The 22431-nt window shown below is 39.4% G+C and overlaps 3 protein-coding genes across 7 annotated transcripts; all 3 read left to right on the top strand.

Moving 5' to 3' along the window:
- The first annotated feature begins 390 nt into the window (after positions 1-390).
- Positions 391-5177, top strand: zmynd10 (zinc finger, MYND-type containing 10). Its single transcript, XM_056400059.1, has 12 exons — positions 391-612; positions 1329-1437; positions 1602-1718; positions 1804-1857; positions 2026-2166; positions 2260-2348; positions 2817-2911; positions 3007-3179; positions 3611-3736; positions 3821-3942; positions 4046-4171; positions 4755-5177. Exons 1-12 carry the CDS (start codon positions 494-496, stop codon positions 4852-4854), a joined length of 1371 nt encoding a protein of 456 aa, XP_056256034.1. The 5' UTR covers positions 391-493; the 3' UTR covers positions 4855-5177.
- A 491-nt stretch (positions 5178-5668) lies between these two features.
- LOC130179698 (ras association domain-containing protein 1-like) lies at positions 5669-17702 on the top strand. Of its 2 annotated transcripts, XM_056392673.1 has the most exons (8): positions 5669-5751; positions 5946-6002; positions 7238-7590; positions 8560-8684; positions 15709-15813; positions 15909-16194; positions 16303-16418; positions 16532-17702. In XM_056392673.1, the coding sequence occupies exons 3-8, from the start codon at positions 7272-7274 to the stop codon at positions 16676-16678; spliced, it is 1098 nt and encodes a 365-aa protein (XP_056248648.1). In that variant the 5' UTR covers positions 5669-5751; positions 5946-6002; positions 7238-7271; the 3' UTR covers positions 16679-17702. The 2 variants fall into 2 exon arrangements, with proteins under 2 accessions (XP_056248648.1, XP_056248656.1); XM_056392681.1 differs by lacking the exons at positions 5669-5751; positions 5946-6002; positions 7238-7590; positions 8560-8684 and adding an exon at positions 12898-13424.
- A 321-nt stretch (positions 17703-18023) lies between these two features.
- On the top strand, positions 18024-20862 carry tusc2a (tumor suppressor 2, mitochondrial calcium regulator a). 4 transcript variants are annotated; one of them, XM_056392702.1, is made up of 4 exons: positions 18024-18178; positions 18900-19137; positions 19924-20044; positions 20139-20862. In XM_056392702.1, the coding sequence occupies exons 2-4, from the start codon at positions 18989-18991 to the stop codon at positions 20202-20204; spliced, it is 336 nt and encodes a 111-aa protein (XP_056248677.1). In that variant the 5' UTR covers positions 18024-18178; positions 18900-18988; the 3' UTR covers positions 20205-20862. The 4 variants fall into 4 exon arrangements, with proteins under 4 accessions (XP_056248677.1, XP_056248686.1, XP_056248669.1 ...); XM_056392711.1 differs by having other exon boundaries at positions 18052-18241; XM_056392694.1 differs by having other exon boundaries at positions 18052-18327.
- Positions 20863-22431: the final 1569 nt, after the last annotated feature.

Here is a 22431-nt window from a genome sequence, read left to right as displayed (position 1 = left end):
TACTTATGCATTTCAATTTTATGCTACTTAAACTTTGTATTTTTCAATGCACTACATTTCCTTAAATTATGCTGGTTACTTTGTAAATGATGATTTTAAACGTAAGATCAGCAAACAAAAGATGATGCATTATTGCAAATTAAACTACCCCACCTCTACCAGCTGTGACATTAAAATGCTGCTTACTTGCATTAGTAATAATATTCCAATATATAAATATAATACCTTTTTTACTTTTAAGAATATTTAACTCACAGTAAAATTTGAGAAATTATGGAGCTGGATACTTCCTCTATCACTACCATGATATAGTTGTTGGTTTAACTCAAATATATACCGCCCCCCTCTGGCGGAAAACGGCATCTGCGCTCAGTGTGCGCTTGGTTTAGAGTAACCATGGCAACCACAGGAAACACTAACACCATTTAAGTTAACTTCAGAAACAACTTCACTGAAGTGAATTTGAAGTTAATTTGGGTGTTTTTTTTAACTGATGGTTTGTCGTGTAGCTTCCTGCAGCGAAATGGACCCGTCGGTGATTCTGCCCGTCGAAGCGGAGGCGTTTGTTCAAAGTCTGGAAACTTTCTCTCTCAAGGAAGTGGGCTCTACGAGGTAACCCGAACCAGCTAACCCTGCTGTTAGTTAACGTGTTAGATTAGCATATCACCTATAAACTGTAAACTAGCCGGCATGCAGTGTGTAGCAGATGCTGTCACGACGAATTTGTGCTAAAAACTAAATAAGGAAAGCCAACATGTGGTTAGCAAAATACTCCGACATGTTCCACAGTGCACGAATGGCTGTTACTCCTTCATGAACAGTAGGCTCTGCAGTTTATGATGAAGATAGTAAGAAACATTATTATACTTGCATTATTAGTTAAATGTAAGGTAAATGTTAGCATTAAAAAACTACTGTCTCATTTTGATGGGCATATTTCAGGGGAAAATCCTCCCGTAACAATAGATGGGTTGTTTGCCAAGGCAAGCCCATGTGTAATACAATACCAATTCAGAAAAACTGTGGTTAAATTTCTCTAGTTAGATTTTTTTTTTTTCAAATAATGGATTGTTAATTTAGTCTATAATATGTCAGAAGATAGAAAACAATACCCACCACATGATCCAAGAACATAATTGCTTGTTTTCTCTGGTAAAAATCCAAAGATATTCGATTTACAATAATATTTAAAACAGAAAAGCAGCAGGAACCTGCTACTGTGGCATATTCTGTAAAACATTTTTGTGTGTGAGCAGAATATTATGATTCAGATTATTCTAAAGCGAAGCATAACTCCATGCTCACTGTTTTTTATTCTGTGTTGACAGGTGGTTCAGACAGCATGAGTACATCGAGAAACTTAACATGCGGGCAATACTGAATGCTTCTGCCATGCATGATGAGTTCGTCAAGGAGCTCCTGGTGTCATATGGAAAGGTGACTGCCACCTCTATACATGTGATTTTAGATAAGCCCTATCACAGTCTCATTAAACATTTCCTGAAGTGAGTCCCAATAATTTAGATTCTAAGTCTTAGAAAGATGTCAGCATAGTAGACACATTATAACATTATTCATTCTCTTTTCCTCCCCCTTTGTAGATACCTGTTCTGGTCCATGAGTTAATCCTTGTCGAAGTGTGGAAGCAAAAAGTGTTCCCCATCTTATGTCAGCTGCAGGACTTCAATCCCAAGAACACATTTCATCTTTACATGGTGGTGAGTGTAAAATGAAATGTAAAATGATGATCAGCTTGCAGCACTCCTATCTGATTTAATGTGCTCTTTCATGTCACCTTCTTAGATCCACCATGAAGCAACGATAATAAACCTACTTGAAACAATAATGTTTCATACGGTCAGTATGTACATGAATACAAACTTGTAAATGATATTAATCTGCAGCAAATTTTAAATTTGTTAAAGCTTTGATGTGATTAAAGCAAGGCAGTATAGACTCTGGGTTCATTCTCTCTATTGAAATAATGTTTAATTGTGACTAAAAAGACTTGTGTGTGTTGTGTAGGATTCATGTGAGGCAGCTGATGACTCTGTTCTTGACTTGGTGGATTACTGCCACCGCAAACTCACCCTGCTGGCCAGTAAGGGCACCACAGCTCATGACCAACACAACCTAACAGGGCAAACAGATGTATCTTCTATAGAGGTAAAAGAGTATAAGATTTGTTGTTCTTTTTTGGTTTTTGGTCTTTCTTTCGCTTAAATTGAAGAGTAACATCTGTTTTTTTACTTGGTGAAGGAGTTGCAGATTCAGAGTGCTGCACTGGAGTTTGAGATCTCCCTGAAGGCTGTATCTGTGCTGCGCTACGTCACAGATCACACCAACAGGTATGGCTGTGTCTGAGCCGTCATTAAGGTTTAGGAGTCAGAGGTATACATGAGAGAAGACGAGAATATCTGTATATAGATATTATATTTATAGATTCTGGGAGTGCAGATGAGTAGATGTGTAACAGTAGCAGTTATTTTCATTATCAACTTATCTATCAACAATTTATTCAGTTGTTTTGTCTATAAAATGTGGGGAAAAAAAGTTTAAAATGATCTAAATTCCCCAGAACTTCTTCAAACTGCTTGTTTGGTTTGACCAACAGTCCCAAACCCAAAGATATGTAATTAACAATGATATAAAACAGAAAAAGTTGGCAAATTCTCACATTTGAGAAGCTGAAATTAGAGAATGTGTGGCATTGCTTGAAACTTGGAAATCAGTTACTAAAAGTTGACTAATTGATTAACTGACCAATCGTTTGATTTCGACATCTGACAAAAGGAGAGTATGTTTTTTCTTTCCAGTATCAGTGTTATCAATCGCATGCTGTGCACCCATAATGTGCCATGTGTACTGGTTCAGCTGATTAACTGCTGCCCTTGGAGTCGCTGCAGAGAAGGTATATCACACACCTTTTGCATGTCAAATATGTCTTTGAATTTTAATATCTGTTACAAATGTGTTTGTGCCTTTTATCCTCTGTCTCCCCTGTAGGTAAGGTGGAGAAGTACATAAACGGCAAATGGCAGAATATTCCTGTAGAGGACAATTTGAAGATGACAAAACTAGATGGCCAGGTCTGGATTGCCCTTTACAATCTGCTACTAAAGGAGGATTGCCAAAGGAAATATGACTTTAACAATTTCAACAAGAATCAGCTTCTAAAGGTGAGGTTTGAGTGAAATGTTGAAATGATCTTGCACTGTTCTACTTGAGAGTTATTTTATTTAATCAACATGAAACCTGATTTTCAATCAGGTCAATCGACTCCTCCTCTTCCTACTGGATAGTAGCTGTAAACTGAAGCTCAGGAAGTGTGTGAATGCCAGAACATTGTCCTCCAACATCATATCATTTGTTAGGACACAGATTCAGTTTCCAAAGGTTGTTTTGACTAAGATGTTTCCTCCTATTATACATTTTCTCATCCTCTTCCTGTTGCATTAATTATATAACCAGAGGGCCTTGTGCACTCTCTTATAATCACATTTGTTCTTACAATGGTGTCTTCCTAACTCAGGGAAGATTATCCTGAAGAGGTCAATATCGTTGTACTTGTTGCTGTATGATTTCTGGGCTTATCGCTCATGTGCCACAGCTACGAGGTTTCTTGACGGAGGTGTTGGTTGATCAGCTGCCAAACCTGGTGGAGCTGCAGCGTTTCCTGGCTCATCTCGCAGTTACAGACCCAGCCCCTCCAAAAAAAGAGCTAATTTTGGAGCAGGTATGTCTAACACACATACACACACACATCTCAAGGTCAAACTATGTCCATGTGAATTTACTCCCACTTTTATTTTATGTATAGATCCCAGAAATGTGGAACCGCATTGTGAGTGAGAATTCTGGGAAGTGGAAGGCAATAGCAAAGTATCAAGTGAAAGAAACATTCAACCCATCTAAAGATGACCTGAGACTACAGGCACAGAGGTAACGCTGGAAGTACTGGTCTAACTCAGAATTACCTCAGACATTATTACAGTTCTTTTGAACTGCAGTTATTCTTGAGATGATTGTTGTTTGTTTTAACCAGACTGGCCCAGACGTACAACTTGGATGTGATGGAGAGTTTACTCCCTGAGAAGCCAAAGTGTGGATCCTGTGGGAAAGAAGCAGCAAAGAGATGCTCTCGATGTCAGGGAGAATGGTATTGCCACAGGTAAGACTTGTACAGATATGAGTCCAGCAGTAGTACTGGACTGTTGTAGTGAAGAAGGAGCTGAGCCTGACGAAAGCTCATAGTTTATTGGTCAAGGTCCTGTCCAACCCTCACCTGTAGTCATGAGTTTTGGGTAATGACTGAAAGAATAAGATCATGGCTATAAGCTGCTGAAATTAGTTTCCGTGGCTAAGCCTTTAAGATACGGAGACATTCAGATGGATCTCAGAGTAGAACCTCTCCTCCTTATGGTTGAAAGGAACTAGCCGAGTTGGTTTGGGAATCTGACGAGGATGCTCCTGGATACTTCCCTGTGGAGGTATTACAGGGGCAGGACAGACATGCCGGAGGGTTTACATATCCCATCTGTCTTAAAAATGCTTGAGGATCCCCCAGGAGCTGGAGGATGTGGCTGATGGATGGATGGATATCAGGAATGAAATAACGTCTGATTCATGCCCATCAAATGAATTTTCTGTAATACTGAATGTCTTAAATAAATGTTTTCATTATATTGATATCATATCTAAAAAGTGTAAAGTCTACTTCATCTCTTTATTTTTTTTGTTTGTTTTTTATGCAGAGAGTGTCAGGTGAAACACTGGCCTAAACACAAGAAAGCTTGTCAGCTCATGGTCGAGACGACAGAGAAGATCCAGAGAGAGCTGAACATCAACAGCTGAAAGAGAAACTGCTGAAGCAGCAGAATGGACTGGCGAGAAACAATGCGAGATGGGACTTTTGATAAACAAGATATGAGGAGAGCAGATCTGCATTTGGACAAAGCAGATTTGGATTTCTATATATTATAAATAAAGAATTTTCTTTCTTTTAATGCTGGTAAAGTTTATGCACTGTTACAGAATTTTGCTGTTCCTTTTTGTTTTAAATACTGTGATGTTTGTTCCTGTGATGATTACTGTTTTGATCTTGGTAAGTGACAGGGTGGAAGCGCATTTCACTTCATCACAGCAGCAGCAGCAAATAAAGTTACTTTAATGACTTCCTTAACTTTGTTTTTTTTGTTCGTTTCTCGTAGAAACCCTGGCATGAAGGTGTTTTCAAGCATCTGCTGTACATTAGTGAGAAACCTAAAGTCTCTGCATTCAGATAGAGCCACACAAACAGTTAAAGTCTTCAGGAATTTGTGGTCGCTCTTCTTGGTTAATATTCCTGCTAGTTATGCTCAGACTTTACCCTTCCAGAGTCTTGGCTTGTTGACTTTCTGCAGAGGGTCTGACTTGTCTTAAAAGACAGGTGAAAAGTTTGGGGTCAGTATGAGATGGTAGGAGTGGCTGTGGGTTTAAACATGAATACTTTTTGTTTAAAGTTTTGCAGTTTACATTTAGGTCATCGGTGCTGTGGTAAATGAAACCCAGGTCCATGACACTATAAGACAGTGGTTAGAGGAGGTGGGGAATTTTGCAACGCCTACTATAAGCTGAGCTCTCCGGACTCAGAAGCACCCCCTATGTGAAAACATTCCGGATGTCGGTGCAGCTCAGTTTCATCTCACTCTCTCCTTTTCATGATAGGCCGCTTCCTCCTACAGCAGAAGACTCTGACTAAATCAGAAGATGGTAAGTGCCATGAGACGTGTTTTCAGGCCGCTGTTAGTCTGATGTTACCGGCTTCGTTCCCGTCAAAGCCGGGGCTCCGTGGTAAACTGTGACTGGCCGTTGATGATAGCTTATTTCCAGAGATGTAGCCGGGACTGCACACCTCCGTTACTTGGAAACTGTCAGAAATGTCTACGGAAAGTTTTTCTCTTCAGATGCAGGAGGTTTTGAGACAAAGCGGTTGCCACGGGGCTGTTTTCTCTCCTGTTTTGGTAAGTTGGCTGGAAAGTACTTTTAATTTTTTTTTTTTTTTAATTACTTTAAACGTTTTAAAGTTAACTTTACTTAAATTGTGGTTTGGACTAAACATTTGAGAATTCACCCTCGTTCATTCAGCCCTCGTGAACGCACCGTTACTTGTAAGAATAAAAGCCTACTGTAGTCTACTTTGTATACATTAACATGTTACAGTATTTGTTTTACATTGGGTTATCATACTCTGCTTTTCTTGTTAGGTTAGCAGATTATCAAACATTATATAATCACTCCAATACAGTAGGCTACGATGTGTGTGACAAACCAACGTGTCACATGGTTACAACCGTATGCAAACAACACATAGCATGTTAATAAAATCTTGTGTGATATCCACTTTACATGAAAATAGTCTAAGAAAACTGAGGAATTGTTACAAATTAAACTGCACCACATTAAAATTAGCTATAATTAAAATGATCTTTATATGTTAAAGCATCAGTAACAGTGATCCAATAATAAAATCATATAATATGTAAAGGTGCCATTCTGCTGAATAATGCGTACTTTCACATTTGAAGCTTTAAGTACATTTAGCTGATAAAACTATTCTGTGTGCCTAATTTAAAATTATAGTATTGCTATTTTTAAAATAAATATCTGAATGCCATTCCCACCACTAAATATAATAATGTATGTTAATGTATGTATGTTTATACAGATCTTTTTTTTCTAATGGGAAGACTGTCATAAATCTACTGGTCCATTTAATTTTTTTACCAAGCAGGTTATGTTTTCATATGTGTCTGTTTAGGTGTGATTACACAAAAAGTACTAAATCAATTTAGACTGATCTTGGTGGAGGAATGGGGAATGGGCCAGGGAAGAACCCGTTCAATTTTGGGGCAGATCCAGATCATTTACTATTTACTTTGAATTTTTTTCTCTGAAGTCTGATATATGTTGTTTGGCTTTGGCCTTGGCAGAGGTCTGCACTCTCTGAGTGCCCTTCTAGTTTAAAATTATGTTTTGTCCCAAGGTAGGGAAAACCCAGGTGGAGAAACATTCGGAATCTCTAGTCAGACGATACATAAACACCAGCATTTACTGCGTGAATGGTGCAGATTTCTGACCAACTCAAAAAGCAAAAGAAGATACAACTTTATGATTTCAAGATCACAATTTTTTAAACATTCAAAACAGTGTCTTTGGCATGTTGCATTCTATTATAATCTGTTTTTCTACCTGCCAGTGATAATGGACAAAGCCAGGCTCTGAGTGACACAATGTCTTGTGGGGAGTTCATTGAGCTACGTGACCTGCGCAACAACAGAGAACAGATAGAGCTGACAAGCACACATTCACCCTGCTCCCCTCCTCGACTGGAGAGAACCAACGCCCTGAGGATCAGCCCGGGGAAGGTCCCAGACCTGCTGAGCCGGGTGGGCATCATCAGAGTCCTGAGCAGCACCCAGGACCCCCAGCTCAAAGAGGAGAAGGGAGAGGGACACAACTTCCAACCCTGCAGCCACGCTCAGCCCACGTGGTGTGACCTGTGTGGAGACTTCATCTGGGGCCTTTACAAGCAGAGCCTGCGGTGTGTCAGTGAGTTGGCTTATGTGGGCTGTTTGTGCATCTGGGCGTGTCCATGTGTGGCTGCCTCTGTGCATATGCATGATCAGAAATGACAGAAACATGGAGAGAAAGAGGAAATTTGGTTAAACAGTGACATGATAACCACCAGCGTAGGCGCAGGGTAAATCATAAATTAAATGCTTGATGCCGTGCTATAAATGTCCTCCATGTTGTCTTTCAGCAGAAATAAATGGGCTGTTTGTCAAAGAGGTTTAATGTTAGGACAACAAGATTCAAAAAGTATTATTTTACTAGCAGTTAAGAAGTCTAAGAAGACAAACAGGATCTAGCATGCACGTTAACGTGGTTTTGGTGGTTTGGTCAACATCTAGGCTCAAGATCGTTTTACAGACCTGTGCTTTTTTTTTTTTTTTTGCTCAAGACTCATGTTGGAGTCCCAGTAGTCTAGAACTTCCTGTAATGTAGCTGTGGTTTGTGTAAGACACTGAGTGTGCAGAAAAAAATGCTTCTAAACCATAATCTGAACATGAAACCATAATCAAATGATAAAGAATTATCAATACAAACACAAACCTTAAACTAATAGCAGCAAACATGATTATGACCAAAGACCACAAAATGATTAATCATATATTTATATTCATTATCATTAATATTATTACCATGTATATTAGTTTTTGTTTTATTTCACAGCAGCACACAACAGAAGGAAGTTGCTATTTGTATATCTGACAAGTGTTTGTTTATATGTATGTTGAGACACACAAACAAACACACACAAACAAACACACACACACAGAAAAATCACAAGGAAAAGCCACCTTACCGTAAGTGCAGTGACCTTTAATGGCCAGTGGAGGACATCACCCATTTACAATTGTACCCTATTATCACGTGTCTTTATGTTGACGATTTTGTCACATGTATTTATGTGTTTGGCAGTGTGGCTCTAAATGTAGGGACTTTCTACATTTACAGATTGTAGATTCACATGCCACTACCGCTGTCGAGCCCTGATCCAGTTGGACTGCAGCTTGGACGAAGGCTCTGTGTCCGACCAAACATGTGTTGTGGAGCACACCATAGAAACGGACACAAATGTGGTAAGGCCCTTCGTATTTGGCATTATGACTGTCTGAGCATTCTTCAGTAGTTCATATGTAGCTTTGCCACATTCAGAAGTGGTATTGGTCACTGTTAACTTGTATTGTGCCATCAACGTTATTATTAAAAATAAGACAAAGAGTGAGAAAACCAGTAGCTTCTCCAGGCTTCTTCCTGTGCCTCTTACAATCAGCTACATTGCGCACTACCTGATTGGATTACAAGGTAATTTATCTGCTGTAATGCTTTAAGGAACAGATCAGTTGTTTTATGGTCAAAAATGGGAACCATTTTAAACGGCATACAATGCAATGCAACACACACTGTGCAATACACACTGTTCACCCAGCTCCAGTAACTGCACAGGTTCAACTAAGGATTCCCTGAGCTTGTCAGAATTAACTATCATTCAGAATAGCAGCAGTTAGGAGGGGGGCAGCTAGCAACATGTAATTTGTAAAAGGAAGTGAAGGGATTTTGGAAGAGGAAGTTTATTGTTAAGAAACACAAAACGTTACAGTTAGTGAACACCTTTTGCAATATCAGGTTCAGTTTATCTAGTTACTACAGTGAAAAATCTGTTTGCAGACACCCACATACATGTATTAGACAGATAAGAAAAATCAGATCACATCACATGACATTTCTTTAGTATAATGGTTCATAAATTATGTTAATTTGAGCTGGTTAAAAGACCAATGTACTGTAGACATCCAGCTCGTCTATACGAGTTTCATGTTTAAGTTTATAGGGACAAAACAAGTGGTAAAACACAGTGTAAATATAGAAAAGATTTCATATCCTTTTAATGAGGGGTTTTTCAGCAAAGATTAAGTCACATCATCTACATCTGAAATTTAAGTCGCAGAGTCAAGGCTGTCGGCCAGTAGTTGTTCAAGGCAGCAGGGTTTGGTTTCTTGATAACGGGTATGATTTACTCTCTGGCAAGCCCCTGTTGCTTATCAAAGAACGACTGGAATTTAAAAACTAGCAGAGTATGAAGACATTGGTGCTTGGGCCTTCGTTTACATAGGCCTTTCACACAGCAGGTATTTTGGCTTGACATAGCAGGAAAAACACAGGTGGAACTAATAACTTTGATGATGGTTCTGTCATATTGGACCGCACCAGTAAGTCATGCTGCTGAGTCAGAGCCCTCCGGCTGGCTCACCTCAATAGAGTGCAGATATAATTAATGTTATTAATAACACCTGTGTTTTTCCTGCAACGAAATGTTAACGTATCTGCCATGACAACAACCTGTTACAAAGAAAATATCAAAACACAAAATGCGAGACAAGATGTGGTTCATTTGTTCTGTATCCATCAAAAAGCAGATTTGCATCTTTTTTATAATTTTGACTTCTTTAAGCTTTGTATCATTTTAAAGTTTCAGCATTGGATCAACCAGAGTGTGAAGGCATGCCCAATGTAAGAGTGGCTGGGTGTAGGGGACTTTACATGTGAACCCATTGCTTCACACTAGGAGGCTCCAAAGTATTTCCTCCCTGAACATATCTGCTAATACTTAGCCTCACTTCAGTGATTTGTAATGTAGCCAATGCTGTAATGCCTAAAGATGTGACCTACTCCTCTGCATGTGAAGAAAATTACCAGACATTTTGAAATGTCTCGGCCTGTTGGACTCATGCCCTCCCTTTGGGTAAGAGGGACTGTTTTGGTTTCAAATCAAAGATAATAGAAACACTTTTGTAGATTCTCACTTCAAATGCTATAAACTTGGAACTGAGTCTCTTTATCTGTAATGAAAATAAGGGCTGTAACTAATGATTATTTTTACTGACTAGTAACAGTCTGATACCAGAGCTCAGTTTTTTTCTAAATTTCATTTGCATGCCTCATTGTCTGGAACTCATTATTATTTAACACGAGGTCAGAGATTGCTGAGGCACAAAAAATTGATTGAGTGAGTGGTCCACCATGTCTAGACACATGTAACACAAACCTTTCTCATTATTTTACAAAAAGACTATAATTTCATGAACAAACTGTTCTCAGTGTTAAACCACGATAAGCTGGTATGTGGAGAAACTTCCATATGGTGTTGAAATGAGAAAAAGGTCTATCATTGAGAGACAGTGTAGCATAGAGCAATCATTTAACATGACTGATAAACCTATAACATGATGGTTTAGTCATGTGGCAGGGTGTTTTTATGTGAGGCTGCTATTACTTTCCTTTTTTGTGCCATGTGTGAAATGACTGTGTGTGTATTTGGTATCAGAGATGGTAAGTGACCAGACGACTCGGTCAGTACAGCGTTGGCAAAACTGAAAAGATTCTCAAACTCACACTAATCAAATTAAAATGCTATAATTTGGTTAGTGTGAGGCCAGAGGGCAGCTGGCTTCCCTCGGCATAGTCCTAACTACTCACACTGTTGCGGTGGCATGACGGTAGCCTCATCTGATTGGTTAATCCTCACTTCTTTTTTTTTCACCAAGGGATGACAACTTTGACATAGCCTAGGTTGGAGTATATAGTTCACCACACATTCACCACATAACGTTTAGGGTGGCCCTGTTTCACTTTGCATAAAGTTTATCAGAAAAGGGGAGGACTAGAGACGGCAGCAACAGCACAGAGGAATTACCGAAACTGTTAAACAAGTGTTTTATTAAAATGACAAATACAAAGCTGAAAACAGGGGAAGCCTGGCTCCCCTTTGCCTCCACTGCTGGATTTTCCAGTTTCACTTCAGCTCTCTATGAACCACACGTCCATGTAGCCAAAACATCCTATTGAATTTCACAATGGGCACGAAAAGTTAGGTTATCTCCACCTCTGCTGCTTTGATTTCTTTTCTTTTTATGTGCTTCTTGTGAGTCCCCTAGTCCTATGGAAGTCAGACAATTGCAAGACAATTTTCTGTTGATTGACTAATTGATTCACTGTCTGTTTCAGTGCTGCTGAAAATATTGCAGCCATAACTGGTGATTATGTTTGCATCCAGTGGTACACAACTGAGGTACCCCTTGTACTTTACTTGAGTATTTTCTTTTCATGCCACTTTATACTTTACTATACTTCTACATACATCTACAGCTACATTTATCTGACAGCTTTAGTTAATAGTTACTTTAGAAATTAATATTTTCCATCCAAAACACACAAAGAGCTCATAAAATATGATGCTGTGGTTTAAATTAAAGGTCTGTACCTAAAAATACAAGTAAAACAACAATTAGTTGATTTGAGTCGCAGAACAGAAAATTAATTGCAACTATTTTGATAATAGTTTAAGTCATTTTCCAACAAAAACTGCAAAAAAAAAATCTTGGTTACAGCTCCACAAAATGTGTTGTGTTTTCTTTGTAATTATTTTAATAATTAAATTACAGAAATATTGGTTAGCAAAACAAGACATATGCAGTTGTTGCTCGGGGCTCTGGGTAATTGTGATGTGCATTTCTTACTATTTTGAAGAAAAACCAAGAAATAGTGAATAGATTAATCCATAATGAAAATAATGATGAGTTGCAGCCTTGTATAAAATAGTAAAGAATCAGCTCCATCTCAGCCAACTGCATCAGTAAAATGCTGTTTACATATTAGTAGCCTATATGAGTAATAACAATCTAATGAAATCATAACAGTCACAGGGGACATTTTCTATACTCTCACTATTACTGTTAACTACATTTCCTGATTATACATTTACTTAAATAACATTTTGTAGGACATTTACTTGCTTTTACTTTTTATATATGCGTTGTTAGAACCTTTACGTAGATAAAAGATCTCTATACTTACTCCATCACACGTGGTAGCATCTCCCGTTAAATGATGGCCTTTAGGGGGCCTTTATGATCCAGAGCCTCGGGGTATCTGCCCCTCTTTCTCTGATACAGTCCTGGTTTTCACCTCTCTCAAACTTTCCAAACTAGACAATAAAAGAAATGTAACTTGACTTGGTGGTTTAGGTTGTAAAGATAATGTTTAGTGCTTGAATTAAACATCTGTAATGTTCACGTGTGGGTGGTGTGACCATACTGGTCTGTCATCATATGACTTATTTAGCGGGGAAGCAGCATCCATCGTGGGGGAGGGGAGGGGAGGGGAGGGGTGTGGGAAGACTGTGCTATTTCCTCTCGGCGTCCAATCGCGACCGGCTGCGCTGGTTTTGTGTATTTTCCAAACTCGACCCAACGGACCTGGGTGGTGCCTCGGCGGGGGGAAGGAAGCGAGGCAGCAAGGGCGGGGGCCTGAACACATCCTGTTTCACACAGACAGAGTTTGTACAGTGGAAACGTGGCCGGTAGGTTCAGTTAGAGGAAGAAATCTGTAGTATTTTGTTGATTAGCCTGTTGTTATCAGAGATATATCATCGTCTGCCCGTGTGGTTGTTGTTGAAGTTAGCCAATATTGACGTTATTTGTCGTCATTTATAACATTTCAGCCAGTCTTCTGTTCAGTCGGTTTTGTGTCGGTAATTTCTTAAACTATACTTAGCTAAAGTGATTTATTTCAACACTGTTAGTCGTCGTAGCTTACCCATCCCATCGTCGAGTCTCGTGTAAACTGTTTAAACGGTAGTCAGCATGACAGACGCGGCTAGCAGCTCGGACAAAACTCCCTCCTTCGAGATGACCTGGGGCAGCTCGACCAGCAGCGGCTACTGCAGCGAGGAGGACTCCGACTCCGAGTTTGAGCAGTACTTCACCGCCCGGACATCTTTCTTCCCCAAAACCCGGAAACCTAATCTAAATGTTAAGCAGGTGAGAAGAAGAAATAACAATGATAATGTAAAATAAAACCCACCAGGCTTTGATAGAAGTGCGAACTTAATGTAAAGGGGAAGTGAGACCAGAGAGAGATGGGTGATTCATGTAGCAATACTCTATAGTTCTGCTTTTTTTATTGTCAGTTTTTGGTACTTTGTCCATACTTTTTTGGGGGTCATGGGTCAGCAGCACCCCTGGTCTTGAGCTGATGCTGCTGGGATATGTGTGTTTTGCCCAAGGGCACCCCAGCACAGAGGATGCCTGCCAATTGAGGGGTGGAGTTCTGGTCCGTCCAGTTTTGAGCAAACAGACTTGAGGCTTGAGTTGTGTGAACTTTATAAAATGCATATCAGCACTGGGGAAAAAGCAGAGCAGACACTGGTTTTGGCTTAAAACACACACAAACACACACACACACACACACACACATCATAGCATCTTTTTTTTATTATTATTGTAACAAGCACAGACCCACAGATGAACTCAGAACAACTAAACCCAAATGTCATGCTTTGTGACGCACACACTCCTCTCATGTTTCCAGCCAAACACCCCCTCTTCATTCCCTCACTTGTCTCTCAGGTTTTCACACTAATTTCTCAATCACAGATGAGTCATACAATGTTTTGGATTTGTTCATTTTCTGTCCCTTTTGTCACCCACACACATGATACCAGTCTTTATTGAGAAACAAATACAGTTTACAGCAAGACGCACTGATATTCACCATTTTCTGGCTCTGTGCGGAAGCCATTTTTTTTACTTGGTGTTGGCATATCTTACACAATGTTTATATGACACTCCTTTAGTGGGCATGCAGAGACACAGTTGCTGTACATGTTTTTGTTCTACTGTTGCCATATTGGAAACCTCAACTTGGCCCTCGTATTGATTTATTGACTGTTAACAGTAGCACATTAACTCTACAGTCTTTCAATTTGCCTAAGGATTGATGTTATTGATCTTTTTCTCCTTGACATCAATATAAGATACTCAGCCATTTGAGTGCTTGCAACTTTGCATTTAAACAGTCTGGCTGAACAGTCCATCCCATTTTGAAATGAGATGTGTAGTTGGGGGAAATGTAGTTGTCATATTTTTCTCCCTATATTTATCCAAAAGTGTTGGCTCAAAATGACTGGGAAATGTGCTTAAGTGTCAGTGCCAATAATAGCAGCATCCAGATTACTATGTGGATATTGATGTTTGGCTTTTACTCCCTAGGAAACCCCCTGCTCCTACCATGAGAAATTAGCTGGAGTACAGTATGGAAAATAAATTTGTACTGCTGCAGAGTTCAATTTTCTGTCTCTTCAGGAAATGCCAATTGGTCCGTACACACAGGAAAAGGCCTAATTGAGCTAACAGTCATGCAGATGCTAGAGGCCAAATGTGCATGACTGAAACATGACTGAAACATGACTAGGACTGTGCGGTTGATGAGGCAGCTGACTTCACAGGATGTGCCGGTGAAACAAGGGAGGGCATTGTCTCTCCCACAGCCTGAGTGGGGAGGCTATTTATATATGAATACCAAGTCGAGGAATGTAATGCAGAACCGTTGGCCGCAGTCATTGCAAACAGCTGCAAGTTGCACATCCCCCCTCCCCTCCTCATTCTCCGTCCTCCCTTTACTCCTCCTACACCGAGGGATCAGAGCAGTCCAACAGGATTGGGCAGAGCTGACATCATCGTTTTTGCCTCTGCTTCGTTGTCAGGAAGTTGAGAGTCTGATGCAACTGGTGCTCAGTGTTAGAAACAGATCTTAACAGAAAGTCAATCAATGCCGCTTTAATAAAGTGTGGGTGTTTGTACTCCTAAGCAATTTGAGAGAATCCTTGAGGAATAACAACTTATCATTGTAGTGAAATTAAATTTGATTTAGATTTTCACTTGAATTTAGGTTTTTCTTTTCCATGTGACCCAGGGTCCACACAGTAAAACCACCTATTCTCAAACACATTGAGACATAAATTGTTTTCAAAACAACTGCAGCATGCTGTAATGGGATTATTTTCCCATGTGAAAGACTGTGACCTTGTGAACTGCACTTCCACTTGGGAGTCACAAACACTTTGGTCATGTTTTTGTGATTGGATGAATGTGAGGTATCTTTAATGTCTCTAATTTTTACAAAACGTGACATTTTTTAGAAACCACTGCTATAACCCATGTTCCTGTATCAAGTGTCCATATTGTGCTTGTTCTTGTTGTGGTTTGGAGGTGAGCACTGACACCTGGTGGTTTAACACTGTAACTCACTCACTGTCCCTTTTAGGATGAACAAATTGACTGTGGGAAGCAGGAGTTGACAACTGCAGATATCCAGCAGAAGGTCAAGGAATACAACAGTCAGATCAACAGCAATCTGTTCATGAACATGGTGAGTATGGATAAATTACACCACGCCCATGCATTTTATTGTGAAGGTGTTTTTCTTTTCAGTATGATTTATTATATTTTCTTTTGAACAAACAGAACAAGGATGGTTCGTACACTGGCTTCGTAAAGGTGCAGTTTAAGTTGGTGCGACCTGTGTCGGTTCCACATCCAAAGAAAGGGGGTCAAGATGCTGGAGGGAGGAAGGCTAGCGGAGTGAAGCGTCGCACCTCTTTCTACCTGCCAAAGGATGCATCCAAGCACCTGCACATAAGCTCCCGCACCTCTGCCCGTGAGGTCATTGAGGCTTTACTGAAAAAGTTTACTGTGGTGGACAATCCTGGCAAATTTGCTCTGTTTGAGCGTAGCGAGCGTCATGACCAGGGTATTACTTCTTTTTCATTACATTTACATTGAACTGTCATTTTATACACTTTTTAAATTTAAATTTGTTTGCTGTAAAATAAATTGTGCCTTTTTGTCTCTCCTTCAGTTTATGTTCGCAAGCTGTCTGATGCTGAACGTCCCCTCCGTCTGCGTCTGTGTGCTGGGCCGAGTGAGAAAGTCCTCAGTTTTGTGATCAAAGAAAACGAAACTGGAGAGGTCAATGTGAGTGCAACAACATGAGAATAAAGGATACAAACCACACATTGCATTCCACAAACATTAGTTTATGTACTTTACATGTACTAATGCAGTTTTTCCCCTATCCTCATTTTCAGTGGCATGCCTTCTCTATGCCTGAGTTAAAGAACTTCCTGCGCATTCTGCAGCGTGAAGAAGAGGAACACGTCAAGCAGATAGTGCAGCGATACGCTCTGGCCCGCACTAAGATGCAGGAGGCGCTGGCTGGCTCCACCCCTGGTTGAGACAACTCTTCGCTCGGGATTAAACGTGCACCTCTTGGCTGGACAATCACCAGTCATCGCTGCATCCAAAGATCCCAGAGAAAACAACTCAAAACGCCTCTTCGGTGAACGAGAGAGTGAGACAGGGCGCAAGACAATGAGAGAGAGAGAGAGAGAGAGCTAGCGCGAATGTGCGTGTGAAATGATGCGAGAGATGAGAAGTGCCTTACACCTGGAGAGTCTGATGTGCCTGTGAGAATGAGTTGAGAGACATGAAGACTGGCAGATGAGACAGCGGTTGTGTCCCTATTTGGGTAGCCTCTGATTATCCTGTACCTCAGCTATGTCACTTTAGCTTTAAAGAAAATGTGGTGATTTTGCCACTATAAGGTATTAAAAAAACAATCCCATTGTCAGTTATACATTACTAGAAAGAACTGTTATAGTTCAGCAAAAAATCATCTCAAAATTAGATGATTTTCTGTATGTAAGACTGATAACATGTCAAACAAGCCATTACTGCCTTTTTTAGGTACATTCAATCTGGTCCTGAACAACCTACCATGAAAAACATACTTTTCAACCTCATATTGACATCTCTATCCTGTAAGAAAGTTAAACACATATTTGCTGTGGAAAGGTATTTGGATTTTCATTAGACCCAGTCTCAAAAGTCTGCCATGTCCTCTCTAGACCCCCAGTGGGTGCAACTCTTTCTTTTTTTTTTCTTTTTTTTTTGGTTTGAATAGTTTTGTGAGTATGACCTATGTATGGACATTTGTATGCAATTATGAATGTCAAGGAGAGCAATTTCAAATTCACTCTGGTTGACTGGAATCATGAATGAATATTGGTATACATGTGTTTCACTGGAAGCGGTTTGTCATTCCTTATATCTGTTCTTTTCTGTCCTTCAAGAAAATATTTGTCTTCTGTTTTTCATCTTACTTTCATTGTTTCAATATATGTACAAATTTACATGTTGTAGCAACCTTCCGAATGTGTGTCAAACGTGCACTGCGTTCAGTAAAAAATTTCCCAGTTCTGTCAGGTTTGTGTATGTTTTTCAGATATCACATATAAATGATTGATAAAATATCTTATTCTTATGGATCTAAAAGTAAAATATTATTTTATAATCTTTTCCATATTCAGCATGGGCTTCCATATATTAATGCCCATTAAACAATCAAAACAATTCATACTTTAGAAGTACAGTTAAATGCATTTTTATCTGGCCATTATTTACATTAATAAATCTGAGACGATGATCTTGCGGGAAATAGGACTGATGGAAAAGATTTAACAGTCCGGATAATGTAGGTACTGACTGATGCCGATCGATGGCAGTAATGCAACTTCTTAGATGTCAGCTGCTGTTTTACAGACGAAGAAGAACTGTTCAGCTGCCGCCGGTCTGTTAGATCAGCTGATCACCTCATAGCAAGGACCAAAACAGCTAACGCTAGCTTAACCTAGATGGTGGCGAAAAGTTATGACAGGACATGACTGTGTGACACGGTAGGATATTAATCAGAAGTTCATTTCAGCAGTACTCTTTTGGTCGTCTAGGACAATATTTCCGTGAGTGTTTTGGAGACACAGCTCTGCTTCGTCTAGCTAGTGCGTCAGTGGCAGAAGCTAACAGGCTAACTCACCTAAACGTGCAGGTACCGTCAGCGAGTTATTATTAGCCGCATTGACCTGATATCTAACAGTGGCTTTTATGACATACAGACTGCATGTATCAGGTATAAAAACGATATCTGTGTGTATAAGTTGATATAGAAATTTTATTTAAGTTATGAATCAGGTGACTTGCTTTTCTAGCTTGATTTACGTTTGGCCCAGACGGTTAGCTAGATAGCTTCCTGAAAAGCTAGCATAACGAAGCAGTCTATAAAACATAAACCTGACGCTTCAGAAATATTTAATGAGTTTATACTGCATGTGTACAGTATTTTAATGTAAATTAAGCTCGAGAGGCCAGTTAAAATCAGTTTTCCAGGGTAAAGCTGGTATTCATCACACTGACAGTAGCGCTACTGCATTAAACCCAGTGTATTTTGTAGTTATTCATCAAAAATATATTAGATCTAACTACTAAATAGTCACTAAACAACTGGTGCTTTACAGTGGTTTGGAGAGTTACACAAGTAGTCACACAACTAAACACTATCATGCAGTGAAAGTCAAGTCTGATGGGGAATGTGTCCTTTCTTTTCGCACTTTCTCTCCTCAGATCGTGGCTTTGGTGAGGAATTGAGAGCTTCTGGCCACCAACCAGATTGAAAGCTTTAATTGAAGACTAACTATGCCTTACCTCTAAGAATGGGAGGAAGTGGATCCAAAGCCAAAGGAGTCTGGCCTTTCTCAGGCAGTGGAGCTGGAGGTGATTCAGCCAGTGATGGGAACGAGCAGTCTTTGGCCCGTCTCAAAGGTTCAAGAAATGCAACACCATTTGTTTTTACCAGGAGGAGGTAAATAACACATCATTGGAAAATGGTAAAGGGCTGGGTCACCCAAATCGCAATACATTTTCCCATGTATGCTTAATGGTCTGTATCCATGCAGATAACTTTGGTTTTTGTGAGATGTCCATCTCTGAGATTTCTGACACCCAAATACAATTTAAGTTGAACAGCTCTATAATAGAGGCATTTTATGACTCTATTATAAAGTTGAAAGTAGAGAGCTGACACTAAATGAGGCAGGATAGGTATGGTGAATGACATGCAACAAAGGTTCCTGAGTGGCCATAAACCAGGGCCTTAACCACAACGTCACCAGGTTTCCCCAAACAGAATATCCTTTGTAACTGCTCAGCTGCTATCAGCAGTTTTCTTTGGAAATGTTTTTGTTTTGAAAAAATGGTCTCAATAAAACCAGTCCGCAGTTAAGTGTGTAAAATATCTGTGGTTTTTAAACACCGATCAATTCGGCAACGTTATCCACCCCAAGTGGGACAGTTAAAAAATGTACATGGCAGAGAAAACACGTACTTAGACTTCATTAAAACTCAAAAAATATTGAACATATCAAGACATATGTTAGTATTAAGTGATCAGTAACAGTTAAAAACACTCAGATGTGAGTTGTATTAGCTAGTGGTGGGCATTTCAAAACTTCAAACTAACTGCATGCTTAGACAGCACTGGAGGTAAGAGAGAAAGTTTGTGTTTTGGGTGAACTGACCCATTATGGTTCAAAAAGTTTCCTCATCTGACATGTAGTTCCAAACTGATGTTTATTTGCTGTGTTGGCAGTTCTTTATACTACGATGAGGACGGTGACCTTGCCCATGAATTCTATGAGGAGACAGTGGTGACAAAAAATGGTAGAAAAAAATCCAAGTTGAAGAGGATCCAGAAAAATTTGATTCCACAGGTTAGTTTGGGTCAAAATGATGATGTGGGTCAGGGGTGTTTTATCAGAATTGTCATTTCAGTTCATCTTGGATATTGTTTGTTTTATCTTTCAGGGAATCATAAAGCTCGACCACCCCTGTATACATGTAGATTTCCCCATCGTCCTCTGTGAGGTGTGAACCATTGCACAGGGCTGATCTACTATGAGGTGCAGCCACAGGTACTCATTTCAGAGCAAAGTCTTTTTCCAACCAGGATCGAGACTGAAACTGTGGTCTGGAGAGAAAGAGGAAAATTCAAACTGTCATATTCAATTGACATATTGAATGAAATGTTATACATTTGAATTCAGCTATGGTCAGAGTGTCCTCTTTACTAAAATCCATATTTTGATATTCACAAAAGTAGTGATGGTACAGGTTGTGTTTCCACTACCCAGCTGATATGTAAGCAGTTTTAGAGAATACATCAAATTAAGTTGTATTTCTCTTGTGAGTTTTTTGCAGGGAAAAACATCCTTGATGTGAAAAGGCTGGAACGGTTTATGCCTTCCGCGAGACATAGAGTGTTAGACTCTGTATGTATCTTTGTATATGTACATGTGTGCACTTAGGTTTGTTTGAGTCAATGTGTGAAAGCGGGATGGAAGATGTAATTACAGGGTAGGAAAATGAAGGATTGTGAAATTTATTGTATATATGGTCACGTTCTGTATTGTCATGTCTGAGTGTGTCTCAGTTACCGGAGCTCAGACCTGCACTAGTGAACATAATGTACTGTAAATAATTTCAGATTTCTTAGTTGGAAATACTTGAATAAATGGTTTACTGAGCTGAATGTCTTGAGTCAAGAAATTTTTTGTCATAGGTAGTATGCAGTATCTGTGTAACCATAACAACATTTGCCTTTTTGGTCCTGTACTTCCTTCTTTGGTTGTAAACTGATGAGAAGCCTACCATTTAAAGGCATACCTCAACATTTCAGAAATTATGCATTTGTTTTGCCAAGAGTTACATAAGAAAGTTGATAACGTTGTCATTCTCATGTCTGTCTTTGGTTTTTGGACAGATTAAACAAACAAGATATAACAAGTTAATTAGTGAGCTTTAATAGTGTTATCTTTGGACAGAGCCAGGCTAGGTGTTGCCCTCTGTTTCGTCTTTATGCTAAGCTAAGCTAACCAGATTCTGGCTTAGCTTCATATTGAACACTCAGACACAAGATTGGTATTGATCTTCTCATTTATTCTAAAAAGTGAATAAATGTAGTTCCCAAAATGTCAAATTATTTAAGTACCAGCTGCCAGATATCCAGAAAGAACTTCAGTTTTAGATTAAAAACTCAATGTACACATGGTGCAATAATTTTAGCTCATTCAATCAAGTGGTAACTTTTAAACATGTCACCAGCCTTTCTTGTACTTCCATGACAGCTCTAAGTATAACCCTGACATCTCCAGATTCTGTCTTATTTTTAGCTTTTCCTCATTGCCTTCTTGAATTTCACTCTGCCTTGCTGAGAGGTAAGGCTGTGGTGTGCATCTGAAACCAGATTTTTTTTATTTTTTTCCCCCTTCCTTAATTCCCTGTTCTCGCCAAGATGAGGGTAATCTGCAGACTTTATTTTGAAACACATAATTAATTTACACTTCAATAACATGTAGGGCATACACCCTCTAGATGGCAGCAGGAATCCTTACCTGTGCTAACTTTAATGAGTTGGGATGTGATGTTTGTTGTACCAAAAAGTTTTCTCACTTTCAATGATAATCCTGCACAGTTAGACTTTCCAAAAGACTGAAGATATAATTAAATGTGATGTTTGAGGTAAAAACTCAAAAGATTTAAATCATGACTCTATAAGGTTGGTGTTGCCAGTTGGCACATTATCAAACTTTAATGGCAATGTAAACATATTACAGATGACACATCTCTACGATAAATGGGTAGGGCTTCCTGTGCTGACATTCTCTGGTGTCTGTAATTGTGTGGAATGTGGCTGGGTGTGTTTTTGGGCCAGAGGTCAAACACTTTGATGTATTTCCCCTCCACTGGTCTTTGATGTTTTGCTAAAAGTCCGGCCTGCATTAGAAGGATGTACCCTTTCTCTTAAAACCATACAATCTTCAGCAATATGACACTGTATAATAGTGTTCTGGTCTATGCAGTGTGTTCTCTTATGTGTACAATGTGTTTATACTGGGAAACGTTGTCCATGTGGCTGTGGTTGGGAGAGATAGTCATTATGAAATTATCGACAGCCTTGAAAAAGAACTAAAACATGCTTTGAAGTATAAGTAGTAAAAGATTAATTTAACAAGCTGTAGTGGTTTAAAATGAAATAGCAGCGCTTACTGTGGCCCATTGTATCAGAGTTTAGTTGGATTATTTTACTTATTACTGTGGT

Source organism: Seriola aureovittata, chromosome 2 (genome assembly GCF_021018895.1).
Source record: "Seriola aureovittata isolate HTS-2021-v1 ecotype China chromosome 2, ASM2101889v1, whole genome shotgun sequence".
NCBI classification, from domain to species: Eukaryota; Metazoa; Chordata; class Actinopteri; order Carangiformes; family Carangidae; genus Seriola; species Seriola aureovittata.
Note: the sequence above shows the minus strand (reverse complement) of the source record. Positions and strands in the feature narration are given on the sequence as shown.

Bases quoted from the DNA above. Each gene is read 5' to 3' on its own strand.
- zmynd10 (XM_056400059.1), top strand. From the start codon at position 494: ATGGTTTGTCGTGTAGCTTCCTGCAGCGAAATGGACCCGTCGGTGATT. The intron at 1,858-2,025 runs GTCAGTATGTAC...TGTGTTGTGTAG, and splicing joins AAACAATAATGTTTCATACG to GATTCATGTGAGGCAGCTGA. The intron at 3,180-3,610 runs GTGAGGTTTGAG...CATGTGCCACAG, and splicing joins ACAAGAATCAGCTTCTAAAG to CTACGAGGTTTCTTGACGGA.
- LOC130179698 (XM_056392673.1), top strand. From the start codon at position 7,272: ATGTCTTGTGGGGAGTTCATTGAGCTACGTGACCTGCGCAACAACAGA. The intron at 8,685-15,708 runs GTAAGGCCCTTC...TGTCCCTTTTAG, and splicing joins TAGAAACGGACACAAATGTG to GATGAACAAATTGACTGTGG. The intron at 15,814-15,908 runs GTGAGTATGGAT...TTGAACAAACAG, and splicing joins GCAATCTGTTCATGAACATG to AACAAGGATGGTTCGTACAC.
- tusc2a (XM_056392702.1), top strand. From the start codon at position 18,989: ATGGGAGGAAGTGGATCCAAAGCCAAAGGAGTCTGGCCTTTCTCAGGC. The intron at 19,138-19,923 runs GTAAATAACACA...CTGTGTTGGCAG, and splicing joins TTTGTTTTTACCAGGAGGAG to TTCTTTATACTACGATGAGG. The intron at 20,045-20,138 runs GTTAGTTTGGGT...TTTATCTTTCAG, and splicing joins AGAAAAATTTGATTCCACAG to GGAATCATAAAGCTCGACCA.